At 39.4% G+C, this 21,769-nt stretch overlaps 1 protein-coding gene across 1 annotated transcript in view; it reads right to left on the bottom strand.

The window, feature by feature from the left end:
- BBOX1 (gamma-butyrobetaine hydroxylase 1) overlaps positions 1–21,769 on the bottom strand; it is a 69,143-nt gene that overhangs the window by 46,214 nt on the left and 1,160 nt on the right. The window contains exon 2 of the mRNA XM_003412311.3: positions 21,344–21,458. Within this exon, the coding sequence (XP_003412359.1) occupies positions 21,344–21,458 (115 nt within the window). The remainder of the gene's footprint in view (positions 1–21,343; positions 21,459–21,769) is intronic.

Consider the following 21,769-nt stretch of genomic DNA (forward strand, 5'->3'; position numbering starts at 1 on the left):
CAATCAATGCCCACCGAAGCAGCAGTCAAGAAATCAAAATATGCATTGCATTGGGCAAATCTGCTGCAAAAGGCCTCTTTAAAGTGTTGATAAGTAAAGATGTCACCTTGAAGACTAAGGTGCACCTGACCCAAGCCATGGTATTTTCAATTGCATCATATGCATGCAAAAGCTGGACAATGGATAAGGAAAACCGAAGAATTGATGCCTCCGAATTGTGGTGTTGGTGAAGAGTACCGAATATACCATGGACTGCAAAAACAATGAATAAATCTGTCTTGGAAGAAGTACAGCCAGAATGCTCCTTAGAAGCAAGGATTGTGAAGCTGTGTCTTACATACTTTGGACATGTTGCCAGGAGGGATCAGTCCCTGGAGAAGGACATCAGGCTTGGTAAAGTGTGACTAACAACAACAATGTAGACTTTTGGATGAAATTAACTATTGTGTACATGACTATAGTAAATGTGTTTTCTTTATCACAAAGTGATAATTTATGAATGAACATTCATTAAAATTAAAAAAAAAATTTATGTCCTATTTTGAACATGCCAGCCTAGAGAGGTAGCATGGTATAGAGTACAGTGCTATCTAATGGAACCTTTGGCAATGATGGAAATATTCCATATCCATGCTTTCCAATATGATAGCTACTACTCACATATGACTATTTAGATTTGATATGTAGCTAGCATGGCTGAAAAACTTATTTTTTTATTTTATTTAATTTTACTTAATTAAAATTTAAATAGCCATATGTGATTGGTACTGTACTAGAAAGTGCATGCATAAGGAAAAAAGCCCAGAGGCAAAGAGGCCTGAGGCTGAATCATTGTCCTGGCTTATTGTGGGTAATATCGGCCTCTTCTTTGAGCCTCTGTCTCTTAAGTTATAAAATAGCCACTATTATATTTACCTTGCAGACCTTCTTTGTCTACGTAATAAAATTATGTAAGGAGCCTAGTGAAATGCCTGGTTCATAGTAGTTTGCAGTTGGTTGCCGTCGAGTTGATTCTGACTCATAGAAACCCCACGTGTGCAGAGTACAACTGCTCTATAGGTTTTCAAGGCTGTGACCTTTCAGAAGCAGATCTCCAGGCATGTCTTCTGAGGGCTTCTGGGTGGGTTCGAACCACCAACCTTTCAGCTAGTAGTCCGGCACTTAACCATTTGTGCCACCCAAGGACTCCTTGGCTCATAAAAAACCCACTGCCATCGAGTCAATTACAACTCATAGCGAGCAGGCCTTTAATACCATGCTAGCTAATATTTGCTGAATGCTTTCTAGGACTCTGGCACAGTGCTAGGTGGTTTTGATCTGTTGTTTCTTTAATTTCTACAACAAATATATGGAATGAATGCTTTCGGTATTTCCATTTTTTAGAGAAGGGAATGGAGGTCCAAGTAATGCAGCTAATGAGTTGCAGAGATAGTCAAACCCAGTCAAAAGTCCAGAGTCTGTACTTCTAACAACTACACATAAAAACGTTTCTGGATGTCTCTCGAAAAACTGTCATCGTAAGTATTTTCATGTCTGATATCTGAATGTCCATAGCCTATTCCATTTATTATAAAGGAAATCTAGCAGATAAAAAAGAAAACGGGGCAAGTAATAATTAGGAACACTTTGTCTGAACTTGTTCAAGTAGAGTGTTTAAAGATAAATCTTGGCTCCAAGTAAGAATTCTAAATGGAGAAAAACATTATGAGCATGTTTCATTGCTAAGCACAACAACAACATTGCTATTCAGCTTTTGTAACACAAACCAGGGATTTGGCTATTTAAAAACCACCTAGCTTCTCTTCTTTAATTTATGTCAGTATATTTCAGTGGCTCATTCCTTTTTGGCTTAGTTTAAGACACTATCAGTTTCCAAAGAGTTTTATTGACTATGTGGCAGGGAAATAAAATCAGTAGAGACAGAAGAACATTTTTACAAGATGTAAATGTTTTCAAAATCTTGAGTTTGTATTTTAAGTACTTTGAGGATTCAAGAAGGATGTGTTTAGGATACACACCGTATACATTTATAGCATATTTTCATGAATTTTTGTTTCTGCATGAGTAGCTTCCCCATTATAGAATAACACATGCACACATATCCTTTGTTTTAAAAACACTGTAAGAGGGAGATTCTTTCAACAAATATGTCACTCTTTGAATGTGTGAAAAAAGAGACCAGTACAAAGAAAGGCTATTGATACTTAAAGTAATTCCATTTTACAGGATTTTACAACTAGAGTGTGGTTACAATGATGTTTAAGTTTGCAAAGTCTATAATATTTCAACCATAGCTCTCATTTTGGAATTTCCTGCCAGGAGCTTTACAGAAATCAGAAATCTAGGGCCACAGCCCATCGCAAGTAAGACTTTCAGAGATAGGGCTGTGACTAACCAGTTTCCAAATTCATTATAATGTCCTGAATGTAAAACATTCTAATTTGGGGGAAAAAAATAATTTTTTTTTCATATTTTACTAAATCTCCTAGTAAAATCCTTCTGTGGCATCTGCAAAGAAACTTGAACATCGGAAGAGTAATTTAAAGGCATTTTCCCAGATCCCCTCCCTTATCCCCAACTGTAGAACATTAACTATTTTGAACCCAAAAGAAAGCACATTTGACTGGAGTAAATCATTTGTCAGGAGAATACATTAAAAACAAATGTAAGTTTCACACTTGGGTCTGGATACATAAACAGTGTGGAAAATGGTGGAATATTTAAGGTATGAACCACCCTTTCTAATTTAACTTATGGCCTTACTAATAAATACTTCCTTGGACATGTACTTCACACATCATAAAGTTTATGCACAGGCTACATGCTGGTTTTCAAGGAACCATTTGTACAATTCCCTTCTCAGGGTTAAGCAGCACATTCCTGGATCCTGAGTTGAATTTCAAAAGGAAAAGACACAAAGAAACTTTTTAGTTAAAGATTCATGGGCACAGCATGTTGAGTTGCAACGTGTTATTTCAAGAGTTTAGGACCTTCTGTCCACCTGCACTGAACTGCATTGTTGGCTCTGAAATGTGCAGGAGATCAGCCAATCTCTTAATATCTTTTACTATAAATACCTTCTGCGGGCCCAGCCAAACAGCAAAAAATTGACCTTTAGTAGAGGAAAGGTCCCCGAGTGGAAATGGGGGCTTTGATTCTCTTCCCCTGCACTTAGAGGGATCTGCCCTCTCTGGATGTTCTTCAACTTCTTGTTTAGTGAACTCCATGTCTTTAAGATTCTGTTCACTCAAATTGCCTTTTCTTAAGTAGAGTTCTTTGAGTAGCCAATCCTGAGATGCAGATCTGAGTGCAAGCAAATTACTATGGAAGTACTAATAAAAGATGTGGAAGTGAGGCAAGGAAGAAAGCTTCTGGAAGGTCTTTTTTAACGAATGGGTTATTGTTTTTGGCAACAGGAATCAGCACCACTGGGGCATCTTGGGGACACTGGAGAACACACTTCAGAGTTGTCCTTCCTGGGGCGAGGCGGCTGTGGTGCCCAAACTTCTAACACCTATCCATCATTGGTTGAGGGCTGCTCTTAACAGCAAGAACACTGAGGCCCTTCTGAACTTGGTATTCTGGCCAAGCATGTTCCCTCAGGCAGTGAAAGCCCTCCAGAGAAGTGGTAGTCTTACATGGGAAGCTCCTGGCGTGTCTGGGAAGGGAGCTGAGGGACTATTGTCTGGCACTGACAACCTCTACAAAACCTTCCCCATCTGGTAAAGGTGGGTTAGATGTCCTTCCTTTCTGGTCCCCAGAATCGGTACATACCTCAATCACATTTCTTATGTTGAAATAATCTTTAATTTTCCAATACATATTTGTTGAAAGTCTTGCTATTGGAAAGAGATCACATTAGTTAATAAAGACAGATGAAGTCCTTGCCCTTTTGGGAGAGAAAGTGAATGAACAAACAAACAAATCAATTTATAAAACGAAAAATTGTGGTAAGTGCTATGGGGGTAACAAATGGAGTACATTGATAAACAATTGTTGGGAGTAGGGCGGGGACTTATTTAGAGAGTGGTTAAGAAGTCCTCAATGATAAAATGCTATTTCAGCCAAATCCCAAAGTGTGACAGGACTGAGTCATGAGAAGGGCAGGAAGAAGAGTGGGCAGGAAGAAGAGTATCCAGGCAGGCAGGACAGTGGGAAGATGGGGAATCACTTGGCTTGCTTGAGGAACTCAAAGTCACTGAGGCCCGAACACAAAGGGCGAGAAGGGAGGGTGTACCTGATTAGGTGGAAAGGTAGGCAAGGGCTGGGTCAGGCAGGACCTCATCTCTCTCTCCCACTAGTGTGTAAGTTCCTTGTGAACGATAGGGATCATTTCATTTTTTATTTCCTCACTGCTGTTCCTTCTCTTGCTGCCTACTTCCCCCACCCCTAGTATGCAGTCTAGGCCTGCCACCTAGTACGTTTTCAGAAAACTAATGTGCTCTCTTTCTTAAACAAGTCTTTTCTCATTTCTTAATGATGGCTACAGACTAGAAGCAATTCATGAAAAATAGGATTGTGACTGAGCACATTTTAGTATTTCAAAATAAAAAGTCCATAAAACAATTTCTCAAGCTAATTACCCTATTGAACTCTAAAATTCCCCATAAGAGTGTACAGAAGTTTTCCAAACAAGTTTAACTTGCTTTCAATGAGAGAAACACATTTTTGTTTTGGGCTATTAGGTACCACCTATTTTTTTTTATATTCTATTTACTCAGCCCTATGACAAGAAGGACCACCGAGTTGGGGAAAATAAGAATTCAAAAAAAAATGAGGTGGGGGCGGGACCAAGATGGCAGACTAGGTAGACGTTACCTCGGATCCCTCTTGCAACAAAGACTCGGAAAAACAAGTGAATTGATCACATACGTAACAATCTACGAACCCTGAACAACAAACACAGATTTAGAGATGGAAAACGAACAAATACAGGGAAGCAGTGACTGTTTTCGGAGCCTGGAGCCAGCGTCCCAGTCAGGTGACCTTGGCGCCCGGTTTAGGTCAAGGCCCAGCGCAGCCCTACCCCCCTGAACTCACCCCGGGAGGGGGCCCAGCCAGTCCGCGCTGGCGGCGTGACGACGCAGCCGGTGAGAGAAGTCCCCGGGAGGCAGTGACTGGTCTTGGAGCTGGGAGTGCAGCATCCCAGCTGGGGAATCTTGCCGCTGGGCTTCTGACTGGGCGCTGTCACGGCACAAGCATGGGGAGCAGCTCCACTCCCCTGAACTAACCCCAGGAGGGGGCCCAGTCGGTCCCGTGGCAGTGCAGCAACGCGGCTGGCGGGATGAGAAGTCCCCGGGAGGCAGCACCTGATTTTGGAGTCGGAAGTGCAGTGTCCCAGCAGGGGAACCTTGACGCTGGGCGTTGGACTTGCAGCAGAGGATCCGACCGCTGCTTCAGCGGGCCAGATCCCCGGGGGCAATCTCCACTCAGGCAGCACACATAGGCGACACGCCCCTCGGGAATCTCAGATAAAAGTCATTCCAAGCAAGACAAGCACCTCTGGCTATATACCGAGGTGCTACTCTCCTAAATCTCTGATCCCTCCCCCACCCTCCCCAGGTGGCTTCATTAACATTGGAATTTCCTGAGCAAAAGGGAGAGCGGCTCCGGCTCCGCGGGGGCTTTGCTTCCCCCCCCCTTTTTTTTCTTTTGGTCTTTTCCTAACCCACTCTTCCGGCCTGAGAGAAGGAACCACAAAAAAACCCAGGGACCAAAAATCCATCCCTAATTGGACTAAAAACACAGAACCAGCTACAGCCAAGCATATATGACCCAAATCTCAGACTTTCATCCTTACAGGGAACAAGGTGGCGGTTATAATCCAAAGGGAGTTCTGATAGGGATCTAATTGAATTTTTTTTTAGCAGATTTTCTGGAAAAACTAGTTTCCCAGTGATGGCTCGAGACAGCAGTCCATTTCAAACCACATAAAGAAGGAGACCATGACAGCTTCTCCAACCCCCCAAACAAAAGAATCAAAATCTTTCCCAAATGAAGATACAATCCTGGAATTATCAGATACAGAATATAAAAAACTAATTTACAGAATGCTTCAAGACATCAGAAACGAAATAAGGCAAACTGCAGAAAAAGCCAAGGAACACACTGACAAAACAGTTGAAGAACTCAAAAAGATTATTCAAGAACATAGTGGAAAAATTAATAAGTTGCAAGAATCCATAGAGAGACAGCATGTAGAAATTCAAAAGATTAACAATAAAATTACAGAATTAGACAACGCAATAGGAAGTCAGAGGAGCAGACTCGAGCAATTAGAATGCAGACTGGGAAATCTGGAGGACCAGGGAATTAATACCAACATAGCTGAAAAAAAATCAGATAAAAGAATTAAAAAAAATGAAGAAACCCTAAGAATCATGTGGGACTCTATCAAGAAGGATAACTTGCGGGTGATTGGAGTCTCAGAACAGGGAGGGAGGACAGAAAACACAGAGAAAATAGTTGAAGATCTCCTGACAGAAAACTTCCCTGACATCATGAAAGACGAAAGGATATCTATCCAAGATGCTCATTGAACCCCATTTAAGATTGATCCAAAAAGAAAAACACCAAGACATATTATCATCAAACTTGCCAAAACCAAAGATAAACAGAAAATTTTAAAAGCAGCCAGGGAGAAAAGAAAGGTTTCCTTCAAGGGAGAATCAATAAGAATAAGTTCAGATTACTCAGCAGAAATCATGCAGGCAAGAAGGGAATGGGACGACATATACAGAACACTGAAGGAGAAAAACTGCCAGCCAAGGATCATATATCCAGCAAAACTCTCTCTGAAATACGAAGGCGAAATTAAGATATTTACGGATAAACACAAGTTTAGAGAATTTGCAAAAACCAAACCAAAGCTACAAGAAATACTAAAGGAAATTGTTTGGTCAGAAAACCAATAGTATCAGATACCAGCACAACACAAGGCCACAAAGGAGAACATCCTGATATCAACTCAAATAGGGAAATCACAAAAACAAATTAAGATTAATTGAAAAAAAAAAATGCTCATAACAGGGAATCACTGAAGTCAATATGTAAAAGATCACAATAATCAAAAAGAGGGACTAAATACAGGTGGCATAGAACTGCCAAATGGAGAGTGATACAAGGCGATATAGAACAATACAAGTTAGGTTTTTACTTAGAAAAATAGGGGTAAATAATAAGGTAACCACAAAGAGGTATAACAACTCCATAACTCAAGATAAAAGCCAAGAAAAACGTAATGACTCAACAAACATAAAGTTAAACACTACGAAAATGAGGATCTCACAATTTACTAAGAAAAACGCCTCAGCACAAAAAAGTATGTGGAAAAATGAAATTGTCAACAACACACATAAAAAGGCATCAAAATGACAACACTAAACACTTATTTATCTACAATCACGCTGAATGTAAATGGACTAAATGCACCAATAAAGAGACAGAGAGTCTCGGACTGGATAAAGAAACAAGATCCGTCTATATGCTGCCTGCAACAGACACACCTTAGACTTAGAGACACAAACAAAATAAAACTCAAAGGATGGAAAAAATATATCAAGCAAACAATAAGCAAAAAACAAGAGGAGTAGCAATATTAATTTCTGACAAAATAGACTTTAGACTTAAATCCACCACAAAGGATAAAGAAGTACACTATATAATGATAAAAGGGACAATTGATCAGGAAGACAGAACCATATTAAATATTTATGCACCCAATGACAGGGCTGCAAGATACATAAATCAAATTTTAACAGAATTGAAAAGTGAGATAGACACCTCCACAATTATAGTAGGAGACTTCAACACACCACTTTCGGAGAAGGACAGGACATCCAGTAAGAAGCTCAATAGAGACACGGAAGACCTAATTACAACAATCAACCAACTTGACCTCATTGACTTATACAGAACTCTCCACCCAACTGCTGCAAAGTGTACTTTTTTTTCTAGTGCACATGGAACATTCTCTAGAAAAGACCACATACTAGGTCATAAAACAAACCTTTGCAGAATCCAAAACATCAAAATATTACAAACCATCTTCTCAGACCACAAGGCAATAAAACTAGAAATCAATAACAGAAAAACTAGGGAAAAGAAATCAAATACTTGGAAAATGAACAATACCCTCCTGAAAAAAGACTGGGTTATAGAAGACATCAAGGAGGGAATAAGGAAATTCATAGAAAGCAACGAGAATGAAAATACTTCCTATCAAAACCTCTGGGACACAGCAAAAGCAGTGCTCAGAGGCCAATTTATATCGATAAATTCACACATACAAAAAGAAGGAAGAGCCAAAATCAGAGAACTGTCCCTACAACTTGAACAAATAGAAAGTGAGCAACAAAAGAATCCATCAGGCACCAGAAGAAAACAAATAATAAAAATTAGAGCTGAACTAAATGAATTAGAGAACAGAAAAACAATTGAAAGAATTAACAAAGCCAAAAGCTGGTTCTCTGAAAAAATTAACAAAATTGATAAACCATTGGCTAGACTGACTAAAGAAATACAGGAAAGGAAACAAATAACCAGAATAAGAAACGAGATGGGCCACATCACAACAGATCCAACTGAAATTAAAAGAATCATATCAGATTATTACGAAAAATTGTACTCTAACAAATTTGTGAACCTAGAAGAAATGGATGAATTCCTGGAAAAACATTACCTACCTAAACTAACACATTCAGAAGTAGAACAACTAAATAGACCCATAACAAAAAAAGAGATTGAAACGGTAATCAAAAAACTCCCAACAAAAAAAAGCCCTGGCCCGGACGGCTTCACTGCAGAGTTCTACCAAACTTTCAGAGAAGAGTTAACACCACTACTACTGAAGGTATTCCAAAGCATAGAAAATGACGGAATACTACCCAACTCATTCTTTGAAGCCACCATCTCCCTGATACCAAAACCAGGTAAAGACATTACAAAAAAAGAAAATTACAGACCTATATCCCTCATGAACATAGATGCAAAAATCCTCAACAAAATTCTAGCCAATAGAATTCAACAACATATCAAAAAAATAATTCACCCTGATCAAGTGGGATTTACACCAGGTATGCAAGGCTGGTTTAATATCAGAAAAACCATTAATGTAATCCATCACATAAATAAAACAAAAGATAAAAACCACATGATCTTATCAATTGATGCAGAAAAGGCATTTGACAAAGTCCAACACCCATTTATGATAAAAACTCTCACCAAAATAGGAATTGAAGGAAAATTCCTCAACATAATAAAGGGCATCTATGCAAAGCCAAAAGCCAACATCACTCTAAATGGAGAGAGCCTGAAAGCATTTCCCTTGAGAATGGGAACCAGACAAGGATGCCCTTTATCACCGCTCTTATTCAACATTGTGCTAGAAGTCCTAGCCAGGGCAATTAGGCTAGACAAAGAAATAAAGGGCATCCGGATTGGCAAGGAGGAAGTAAAATTATCTGTATTTGCAGATGACATGATCTTATACACAGAAAACCCTAAGGAATCCTCCAGAAAACTACTGAAACTAATAGAAGAGTTTGGCAGAGTCTCAGGTTATAAGATAAACATACAAAAATCACTTGGATTCCTCTACATCAACAAAAAGAACATCAAAGAGGAAATCACCAAATCAATACCATTCACAGTAGCCCCCAAGAAGATAAAATACTTAGGAATAAATCTTACCAAGGATGTAAAAGACCTATACAAAGAAAACTACAAAGCTCTACTACAAGAAATTAAAAAGGACATACTTAAGTGGAAAAACATACCTTGCTCATGGATAGGAAGACTTAACATGGTAAAAATGTCTATTCTACCAAAAGCCATCTATACATACAATGCACTTCCGATCCAAACTCCAATGTCATTTTTTAATGTGATAGAGAAACAAATCACCAATTTCGTATGGAAGGGAAAGAAGCCTCGGATAAGCAAAGCATTACTGAAAAAGAAGAAGAAAGTGGGAGGCCTCACTCTACCTGATTTTAGAAGGTATTATACAGCCACAGTAGTCAAAACAGCCTGGTACTGGTACAACAACAGACACATAGACCAATGGAACTGAATTGAGAACCCAAATATAAATCCATCCACGTATGAGCAGCTGATATTTGACAAAGGCCCAGTGTCAGTTAATTGGGGAAAAGATAATCCTTTTAACAAATGGTGCTGGCATAACTGGATATCCATTTGCAAAAAAATGAAACAGGACCCATACCTCACACCATGCACAAAAACTAACTCCAAGTGGATCAAAGACCTAAACATAAAGACTAAAACGATAAAAATCATGGAAGAAAAAATTGGGACAACCCTAGGAGCCCCAATACAAGGTATAAACAGAATACAAAACATTACCAAAAATGATGAAGAGAAACCAGATAACTGGGAGCTCCTAAAAATCAAACACCTATGCTCATCTAAAGACTTTACCAAAAGAGTAAAAAGACCACCTACAGACTGGGAAAGAATTTTCAGCTATGACATCTCAGACCAGCGCCTGATCTCTAAAATCTGCAAGATTCTGTCAAAACTCAACCACAAAAAGACAAACAACCCAATCAAGAAGTGGGCAAAGGATATGAACACACACTTCACTAAAGAAGACATTCAGGCAGCTAACAGATACATGAGAAAATGCTCTCGATCATTAGCCATCAGAGAAATGCAAATTAAAACTACGATGAGATTCCATGTCACTCCAACAAGGCTGACATTAATTCAAAAAACACAAAATAATAAATGTTGGAGAGGCTGCGGAGAGGTTGGAACTGTTATACACTGCTGGTGGGAATGTAAAATGGTACAACCACTTTGGAAATCTATCTGGCGTTATCTTAAACAGTTAGAAATAGAACTACCACACAACCCAGAAATCCCACTCCTCGGAATATACCCTAGAGAAACAAGAGCCTTCACACAAACAGATATATGCACACCCATGTTTATTGCAGCTCTGTTTACAATAGCAAAAAGCTGGAAGCAACCAAGGTGTCCATCAACGGATGAATGGGTAAATAAATTGTGGTATATTCACACAATGGAATACTACGCATCGATAAAGAACAGTGACGAATCTCTGAAACATTTCATAACATGGAGGAACCTGGAAGGCATTATGCTGAGCGAAATTAGTCAGAGGCAAAAGGACAAATATTGTATAAGACCACTATTATAAGATCTTGAGAAATAGTAAACCTGAGAAGAACACATACGTTTGTGGTTACGAGGGGGGGAAGGAGGGAGGGAGGGAGATGGTTTTTTACTGATTAATTAGCAGATAAGAACTGCTTTAGGTGAAGGGAAGGACAACACTCAATACATGGAAGGTCAGCTCAACTGGACTGGACTGGACCAAAAGCAAAGAAGTTTCCGGGTTAAACTGAATACTTCAAAGGTCAGTGGAGCAAGGGCAGAGGTTTGGGAACCATGGTTTAAGGGGACTTCTAAGTCAATTGGCAAAATAATTCTATTATGAAAACATTCTGCATCCCACTTTGAAATGTGGCATCTAGGGTCTTAAATGCTAACAAGCGGCCATCTAAGATGCATCAATTGGTCTCAACCCACCTGGAGCAAAGGAGAATGAAGAACACCAAGGTCACACGACAACTAAGAGCCCAAGAGACAGAAAGGGCCACATGAACCAGAGACCTACATTATCCTGAGACCAGAAGAACTAGTTGGTGCCCGGCCACAATCGATGACTGCCCTGACAGGGAGCACAATAGAGAACCCCTGAGGGAGCAGGAGATCAGTGGGATGCAGACCCCAAATTCTCATAAAAAGACCATACTTAATGGTCTGGCTGTGACCAGAGGAATCCCGGCGGTCATGGTCCCCAAACCTTCTGTTGGCACAGGACGGGAGCCATCCCCGAAGACAATTCATCAGACATGAAAGGGACTGGACAGTGGGTGGGAGAGAGATGCTGATGAAGAGTGAGCTAATTATATCAGGTGGACACTTGAGACTGTGTTGGCATCTCCTGTCTGGAGGGGGGATGGGAGGATAGAGAGAGTTGGAGGCTGGGAAAGTTTTCACGAAAGGAGAGACTGGAAGGGCTGACTCATTAAGGGGAGAGCAAGTGGGAGTTAGGAGTAAGATGTATATTAACTTATATGTGACAGACTGACTTGATTTGTAAACGTTCACTTGAAGCACAATAAAAGTTAATAATAAAAAAAAATGAAGCGACACTATAAGAAGGCATATGATTAATAATTTAAAAATAATAATAATTAACATTTATTGAGCACTTATGATTTGCAAGCACTCTTCTAAGCACTTTATATGGATTAATTCATGTTATCCTCACAACCCATAAGAGAAGTTCTATTATTGTTTGCAATTTATAGATGAGGAGACAGGCCCAAGGAGCATAGGCAATTTGTTCAACATCACACAGCTAATATGTATCAGAGCTGAAATAAACACACAGATAATTTTACTCCAGAGACTGGAAAAAAAAAAAAAAGAGTTGCATGGTCAAGGACAACAAGCACCAAGAGACGACAAGAAGAGAGAATATTATTCTAGACTTCTTTAGAGATGGCAGGGGAAACAGATAATCTGATTCTTTATTTGTGCTATGAATATGTCCTGTGACATCCATCAAAAGTGCTATTCACACTACTCTGTACAGGGCAGCTCATACTGGTTTCAGACAGCTCCTGTTGTCACAAACTTCTTCCTTTTGCTGAGGCACAATCTACCTGTGTCACCTTTCTTTTAAACCCTAATTCTGTGCTCCAAAATCCACAAAATTTGGCAGTCTTGGAAATGTGTACAAAGACAGCTACTGAACTAAGTTTTTCTGTCCAAGGGTAAAGAGTGTCTTTTCTCCTACCCTTCCCCCTTATTTCCTCACGCTTTATGGCTCCCAAGCCTTCCACAACCCTTTCTCCTCCTTTGGATAATGTGTTTAAGTTTGCAGATGCCCTTGCTGACATTATTTATTGGTGAAAGAGTTTGTGTTTGGAATCAGATAGCATTACAGGTATGGTCTGGCCTATGCTTGTATGGTAGGGCTCTCTACTACATTTTTATTCATATACCACAAATCTAATTAGTCTTTTTGGCAGTGTTAACTCTGTTGACTCATATTTACTCTTCAGTCAACCAAAACTCATATGAATTGCTTGTCAGCCAAGACTTCTCCTTCTGTACTTGTGCCCTTCATCTCAGAACCTAGTTCACTGAGAACTTACAAAGCACATACAGTGATGAGGATGCAGGTCTAGTCTGATAGGGACATTTTGTCAAAGTTAATAATCCAAAGTTCAAGGGAGGCAGGGCCAAGATGGTAGAATAGCCAGACATTTCTTGTGGTCCCTCTTACAACAAAGACTCAAAAAAACAAGTGAATTGATTATATACGACAATCTAAGAGTCCTGGACATCAAAGCAAAGTTGAGGAGTCAGACTGAGCAGCAGGGGGAAGGAGAGACAGTTCAGAAGCAGTGAGGATATACAAGACCTGACCTGGTTGGCACCCTGCAGGCTGGATTGGCCAATGCACTCAGGCTGAGGCAAGCAGTAGCACTCGGGACTTGCTTTCCACACTGGGAGAAACTGAGCAGCTGTCTTCACAAGCCTCCAGAACCGGGGGGAAGGAGGAGAAGGGGTGCCACTGGATCTGTGAGCGTTAAGTGCAAGGTCTCTAACCTATGGCGCATGGTCAAAAAGTCCTTCCCCCTCTGAGAAGTACCTTTCTCCCATTCATCCACCCTGTCCCCACTATGGATTGAGATGTTTCAGCAGATGGATGCAGTGCTGGAAATGCTCACCTGTCTATGCCAAGAAATTTGGAAGACAGCTACCTGGGCAACCAACTGGAAGAGATCCATATTTAGGCCTATTCTCAAGAAAGGTGATCCAACTGAATGCAGAAATTATCAAACAATATCATTAATATCACATGCAAGCAAAATTTTGCTGAAGATCATTCAAAAGCAGCTGCAGCAGTATATTGACAGGGAACTGCCAGAAATTCAAGGTGGATTTAGACAAGGATGTGGAACAAGGAATATCATTGCTGATGTCAGATGGATTCTGGTTGAAATCAAAGAATACCAGAAAGATGTTTACCTGTGTTTTATTGACTATGCTAAGGCATTCAACTGTGTGGATCATAACAAACTATGGATAACATTGCGGAGAATGGGAATTCTGGAACACTTAATTGTGCTTATGAGAAATCTGTACATGGACCAAGAGGCAGTTGTTTGAACAGAACAAGGGGATACTGCATGGTTTAAAGTCAGGAAAGGTGTCTGTCAGGGTTGTATCCTTTCAGCACACCTATTCGATCTGTATGCTGAGCAAATAATCTGAAGAAGCTGGACTATGTGAAGAAGAATGGGGCATCAGAGTTGGAGGAAGACTTATTAACAACCTGTGTTATGCAGATGACACAACCTTGCTTGCTGAAAGTCAAGAGGACTTGAAGCACTTACTGATAAAGATCAAAGACCACAGCCTTCTGTATGGGTTACAACTCAACATAAAGAAAACAAAAATTCTCATAACTGGACCAATAAGCAACATCATGATAAATGGAGAAAACATTGAAGTTGTCAATGATTTCATTTTCCCGGCATCCATAATCAATGCCCGTGAAAGCAGCAGACAAGAAATCAAAAAATGCATTACATTGGGCAAATCTATTGCCAAAGTGTTAATTGAAGATGTAACTTTAAGGTCTAAGGTGCTCCCAAAGCAAGCCATGCTGTCTTTAATGGCCTCATATGCATGTGAAAGCTGGACAATGAATAAGGAAGACCAAATAATTGATGCCTTTGAATCCTGTTGTTGGTGAAGAATATTGAAAATACCATGGCTGGCAGAAGAAAGAACAAATCTGCCCTGGAAGACGTACGTACAGCCAGAGTGCTCCTGAGAAGCAAGGATGGCAAGATTTTGTCTCTCATACTGTTATCAGGGGGGACCAGTTCCTGGAGAAGCACATCATGCTAGGTAAAGTAGATGGTCAGGAAAAAAGAGGAAGACCCTCGAAGAGATGGATTTACATCATGGCTGCAACAATGGGCTCAAGCACAACAACAATTGTGAGAATAAGTATATGTACGGAGCTCTGGTAGCACAATGTTTAAGAGGTATGGCTGCTAATCAAAAGCATTGCAGTTCAAATCCACCATCCACTCCTTGGAAACTGCATGGAACAGTTCTACTCTGTCCTATAGGGTCACTATGAGTGGAATCGACTCAACAACAATGGATATACATGCATATATATATATATATATATATATATATATATATATATACATATATGTATATACACACATATATATATAATCTTAAGATAAATTGATTTTTTTCTATTTTAGTCCTATTAAGTGTTGTCTTAGCAACCTTACTTGACAGCAACAGTGTTTTTTTTTTTTTGGTCATTAAGTGTTGTGAGCCCTGGTGGCACAGTGGTTAAAAGCTCGGTGGGCTAACCAAAAGGTCGGCAGTTCCAATCTTCCAGCTGCTCCTGAGAAACCCTCTGGGGAAGTTCTACTGTGTTCTATAGGGTCACTATGAGTTGGAGTTGACTCAAGGCAATGGGTTTGGGTTTTTAAAAAATTTTTTAAATTATATGTTGGGAATTCCACAAAAATGAGTGCATAATTACACTAAAATTCACAAGGAAGCTAAATATAATTACATAAAAAATCATGTTCCTAATATTTTAAGATCCTCATTTTTTAACCATATATTTGGAAATGTTAACATGCTAGTCAAGTTTTAAATTGGAAGGGATTAGGGCTAGCAACTTCCTGTGGTACAGGTCAATATATATTTCTCTTGAATGAAAATTCTACCTCATCCTCTCTGCCAGTTGCATAGTTAAAGCTCTCATTATCTCTTAAACAACCATTTCTAGTCTATGCTAAGGTCACCCTGTTCCCACTCACCCCTCAACACAGTCCATCCAACACACAAGGGCCTTTCTACAACACAGATTCGATTACTTCCCTCTCTTTTGAAAGACAAATACAAATCAAGAACTGTTGGGACACGCTGGAGGAGGTGAGAATGCAACAACAGAAAAATGAAGCAAAGGAGACATTTACGACCTTGCAGGCATTTGAGAAATTATATTTATATGACCTAAATTAGAAAGAGGCAACACTGAAAATGTAAAATACAGATTAAAAAAAAAGGGGGGGGAATCTTTGTTAAATCTATAAATGTCTTATGTTGTCAGGTGCCATTGAGTCAGTTCCCACTCTTAGTGAGCCTATGTACAACAGAAGGAAATGCTGCCTGGTCCTGCTTGAACCCATTGTTGCTGCCACAGTGTCAGTCCATCTCATTGAGGGTCTTCCCATTTTTCACTGACCCTCTAATTTACCAAGCATTATGTTCTTCTCCAGTGACTGAGCCCTCCTGATAACATGTCCAAAGTACGTGAGATGTAGTCTCACCATCCTTGCTTCTAAGGAGCATGCTGGTTGTACTTCTAAGACAGATTTGTTCATTCTTTTGGCAGTCCATGGTATCTGCAATTTTCTCCCTCAACTCCACAATTCAAAGGCGTCAATTCTTCTTTGGTCTTCCTTATCCATCGTTGAGCTTTCATTAAAAAAAAAAAAAATGTGTATGAGGTGATTGAAAACACCACGGCTTGGGTCAGGCACACCTTAGTCCTCAAGGTGACATCTCTACTTTTTAACACTTTAAAGAGATCGCTTGCAGCCAATTTGCCCCATGCAATGTGTTTTTTGGTTTTTTGACTGCTGCTTTCATGAGTATTGATTGTGGATTCAAGTAAAATGGAATCCTTGACAACCTGGATTTTTTCTCCATTTATCATGATGTTGCTCATAGGTCCATTTGTGAGGATTATTGTTTTCTTTATGTTGAAGCGTAAATCCATACTGAAGGCTGTAGTCTTTGATTTTTATCAGTAAGTGCTTCAAATCCTCTTCAGTTTCAGCAAGCAAGGTTGTGTCATCTGCATAACACAGGTTGTTCACGAGTCTTCCTCCAACCCTGATGACCCATTCTTCTTCATATAATCCAGCTTCTTGGACTATTTGTTCAGCATACAGATTGAACAGGTATGGTGAAAGGATATAACCCCGACAAACACCTTTCCTGACTTTAAACCATGCAGTATCCCCTTGTTGTGTTTGAACGACTGCCTCTTGATCTATGTACAGAATCCTCATGAGCACAATTAAGTGTTCTGGAATTCTCGTTCTCAGCAACGTTTTCCATAATTTGCTATGATCCACACAGTCGAACGCCTTAGCATAGTCAATAAAACATAGGTAAACATCTTTCTGGTATTGTCTGGTTTCAACCAGGGTCTGTCTGACATCAGCAATGATATTCCTTGTTCCACGTCCTCGTCTAAATCCAGCTTGAATTTCTGACAGTTCCCTGTGAATATACTGCTGCAGCTGCTTTTGAATGATCTTTAGCAAAATTTTGCTTGCATGTGATATTAATGATATTGTTCGATAATTTCTGCATTCGGTTGGATCACCTTTCTTGAGAATAGGCCTAAATATGGATCTCTTCCAGTTGGTTGCCCAGGTAGCTGTCTTCCAAATTTCTTGGCATAGACAGGTGAGCATTTCCAGTGCTGCATCCATTTCTTGAAACACGTCAATCCATTTTCCATCAATTTCTGGAGCCTTGTTTTTTGATAATACCTTCAGTGCAGCTTGGATTTCTTCCTTTAGTACTAGAGATTTCTGATCATATGTTAACTCCTGAAATGGTTGAGCATTGGCCAATTCTTTTTAGTATAGTGACTGTGTGTTCCTTCCATCTTCTTTAGATGCTTCTTGTGTCGTTTAATATTTTTCCCATAGAATTCTTCAGTAATGCAACTGGAGGCTTGAATTTTTTCTTCAGTTCTGTCAGCTTGAGAAATGCTGAGCATGTTCTTCCCTTTTGGTTTTCTATTTCCAGGTCTTTGTACATATCATCATAATACCTTGTCTTCTCGAGCCACCTTTTGAAATTTTCTGTTCAGCTCTTTTACTTCATCATTTTTTCCTTTTTTTTTTTTTTTAGCTATTCAATGTTCAAGAGCAATTTTCAGAGTCTCTTCTGGCATCCATTTAAGTCTTTTATTTCTCTCTTGTCTTTTTCATGACCTCTTGCTTTCTTCATGTGTGATGTCCTTGATGTCATTCTACAACTCATCTGGTCTTTGATCATTAGTGCTCAACACGTCAAATCTATTCTTGAGATGGTCTCTAAATTCAGGTGGGATGTACTCAAGGTTGTACTTCCATAAAAGTCTTGGACTCTTTTTTTTTTTTGTAGCTTATAGGAATAGAATCAGCCTGGGTAAGCTCATGGATAGGAATATTCCTGAGCTCTACATTGAAAAAATTCCTTGCCTATGTTTTAGGAGAAGCTTCTTAGTTGGGCACTGAAAGCACTTTTTTCTTCTCTGTCCTATAGATCTACGCTCCCCCACCAAAAGAAAAAATAATCCACCGCCTTCAAGTCGATTCCGACTCATAGGCACCCTATAGGTCAGAGTAGAACTGTTTCATAGTGTATTGGAACAGCTGGCCTTTTTGGTTAGCAGCTGTAGCTCTTAACCACTGTGCCACCAGGGCTCTGTACATTTCTACCCATGATCCACCTTAATAAGTCTTGCATTAACAATATTGAACTACTTGCAGTTTCCTATACTCTGTGTTATTTTACACCTCTTTGATTTCCTACATGCCTTTTTCTCTGGAAAATTCTCTGTCTGGAATTGCTTTCCTTTCTCTTTGCCTAACAAACTGATTGATCCTTCAAAACCCAGCTCAGACACTACCTTCCTTCTGAGGATCATTTCCTCATCTCTGTTGATTCTTTTCTCTATGTTAACAGTGACCTTCTTTGCCTGTCTTTAATACAGTTGAAATAATGTATTATACTTTTTTGTGTTCCTGGCTATTACATGCCCTTCTAGACCTGATAATCCTCCAGGATATAACTCATGTCTTTTTTATCTAAGATATTTTCTTACAGAGTTCCTGGCACAAAAAAAAAAAAAAAAATGCTCACTACATGTGCAAACGAATAGAAATTTGTGAGGGGATGGTTATTACCAACGTCTTCCTTCCAGCTATGAATGTCCCATGACAAAGAGTTTTTTGGCTGTTACCTTTCACTTTTGAGTTCAACAGCTAGTGCCAAGGAAAGTCAAGGAAAATCTTGACACCAGATTTTGAAAGGCTTCTAGCCTTCATTCTGAGAAAAAACCAGGAGAGGAAACATTGCCATTGAGGACTAAAACCAAAAATTCTTTCACAAATGTAACTGAATTTCTTTACATGGTTTGGAGTATAACTGTTTGAAAATATGCAATGGCGGTGTAACAAGCTGTTAAATTCTACAGGCTAAAAGCCATAGAACCAATATACCAAAAATGGCCCATTAATTTCTTCTTTAACCCACCAACTGCCCAGCTTGAGAATGTATTTTAAAAATCCAATCTCGTTTTAAACCATTAAAATATTTTCCAGCGTCCAAAGAGCAGCCAGTTAGTTCTCCATATACTAATCATGATTTCAGGCTGTCAGCATGACCAGTTTTTTCCACTACTTAACTGAGGGCAGTATCATTTCCATTGTGCTACTGCCTGATAGTACTGAGAAATGTTAGCTATAAAACTGAACTTGTCAAGAAATATTAATGGAGGAGGGTGGGCATATCCTTTTACAGTGTTTAAAACCTTAAGCTGTCATAATAAAAACTTGGCTTTTATGCCCTGAGATAATGAAAAGAAGAATTTGAAGGAAATTAAAGTAAAATACAACAGGATTACAGAATTAGAGCAGAGTTAATGAAAAATATTTTGAGTACCAGGCAAAACCTAAGTAAATAAAAAATAATAATATATTTGTGATACTGGTATTTGACGCAGACAATTCCAAAAAAAACAAAAAAAATTTTTTTCTTTTTTTTAATTCCTACTCAGTTATGCGATTGGAGACTCCTCAAAGGATCTAGCAATGCACTCGTTGGAGGAAGGTAGGAAAACAACCTTTCCCCAGATACCCAACTGTATTCAACCAGTTAACAGGCTTGATAAAGCAGAAAATGGATTCCTGGTGGTTTAGGTAGCAAATGCTGTAGCAAAACGTTGTCATCTGTCAGAATGGTGATGAGTCTATGCTTAAAGACGAAAGGTAAATGTCACGCCCTATTGATAACCAAGGGAAAAGAAATCAGTCCGGTTCATGTTGATTCATTAGTACCATTTCCATACCCAGTAGACTGTAAAACCAGAGTTTAAAACCATGGGGAGTTACCACGCATATGTTTGAGAATTTTAGATTTGAAAGGGACAGTAAAGAAAGGAGTAAGTCAAAATCCCTATCTTGGTGGGTATCTCAGAATTCCCAGAAGTGTTGCAAAATTCAAACAATCTGAAGTTAGTCGCTCCAAGGGACAGCGATAGAATATATCTCATTAAGAGTAGAAAAGAAAATTCAGGGAAACTTGCTTTGTCAGTGTGTTTGTAGAAGTCAAGGTTCTAGTAGATCACATTTTTTTTTTGAAGTTTGCTGTTGACTCACATAATCCCACGTAATGAATCTTCAAAATACACAGAGCGAATCATCCAGATACCCACCCTTCGCCAGTGCCTCAGTGGAACAGTTTATCAATTGAGTTCTATTATCGTGTATTTCCTAAGTGTTATATTCTAAAAAGAGTTTTCAATCTGTTTTAAAAATTTATTTTTGTTGCCCAGCTCAGCGGTAAAATCTTCTTTTTCCACTGAATCCTTCCATTGCACCTTTTGTGAACATTTTTGTGGTTGCAGATCCTCTTGAGACCCATGTAGACTCTCCCCAGATACATGTGCCTGTGTGTGCACATGCACGCACCCACCACACACACACAGTCACATGTACACTCAGTGCTGTGCATACCATTTCACGGGGCTTGCAGATCACAAAATTCCACCTATGGATGCCAGGTGAAGAATTCCTGCGTTATTAATTTTGTATTGTTTTGGCCTTAGGCAAAATTGCAAAGAAGGGCAAGTCTGCTTCTGGTTTGTCCTGCGCCTTCTTTGCAGTGGACACTTGCAGAGTGCCTGCAGAGTGCCAGAGCCAGCGCTAGGAGACAAAGAATAGGTTTGCCGCACTTTTTTTCCCACTTCTTTAAAATATCCAGACATGCTTTATACTCCTTTCCTTTTCTACCCTGACAATCTATATTGGTAGACCTTTAGTTAAACAATTCACATAGATTACAACAACATTTTAACCAAAGCACAAGGGTTTGAATTTGCTTCCAAGTAGCTCCTTATTAGAAGACTTTGAAGAGGTATTAAAAGCTGTGGCAGATTTACCTGGCAAAAACAATTCTTTTTGGAGTGTGGCTCTGGCCTGCTGGGAAAAGCATCTTTTCTTCAGCCAATCAGCTTCAAATTCGCTGCAGTGCTCATCTGGCCATGTGATGTACACCTTATAATACAGAAGACCAATATCACCTATATGTACATTATGTTTCTAATTACTTCTGTTCTCCACTGGTATATGTTTTTACAACTGTTGTTTAAGATAATCAGGGAATCCAATGATCTCTCTCTCTCTTTTTTTTTTTCCTTTTTAATTATGTATTCACAGGCATAGTGTAAGGTTTGGGAAAACAAGGAAACCTGAAGCCGAAGGAATGATACATTTGAAGGGAGGCTCCTAAATACCAAGCAAAAAGTAGAACCTGGCTGGACCTGAAGTTCAGCAACATGTGGTTCTAAACACGTGGTTTCCAAACG

This window comes from Loxodonta africana, chromosome 7, assembly GCF_030014295.1.
Source record: "Loxodonta africana isolate mLoxAfr1 chromosome 7, mLoxAfr1.hap2, whole genome shotgun sequence".
NCBI classification, from domain to species: Eukaryota; Metazoa; Chordata; class Mammalia; order Proboscidea; family Elephantidae; genus Loxodonta; species Loxodonta africana.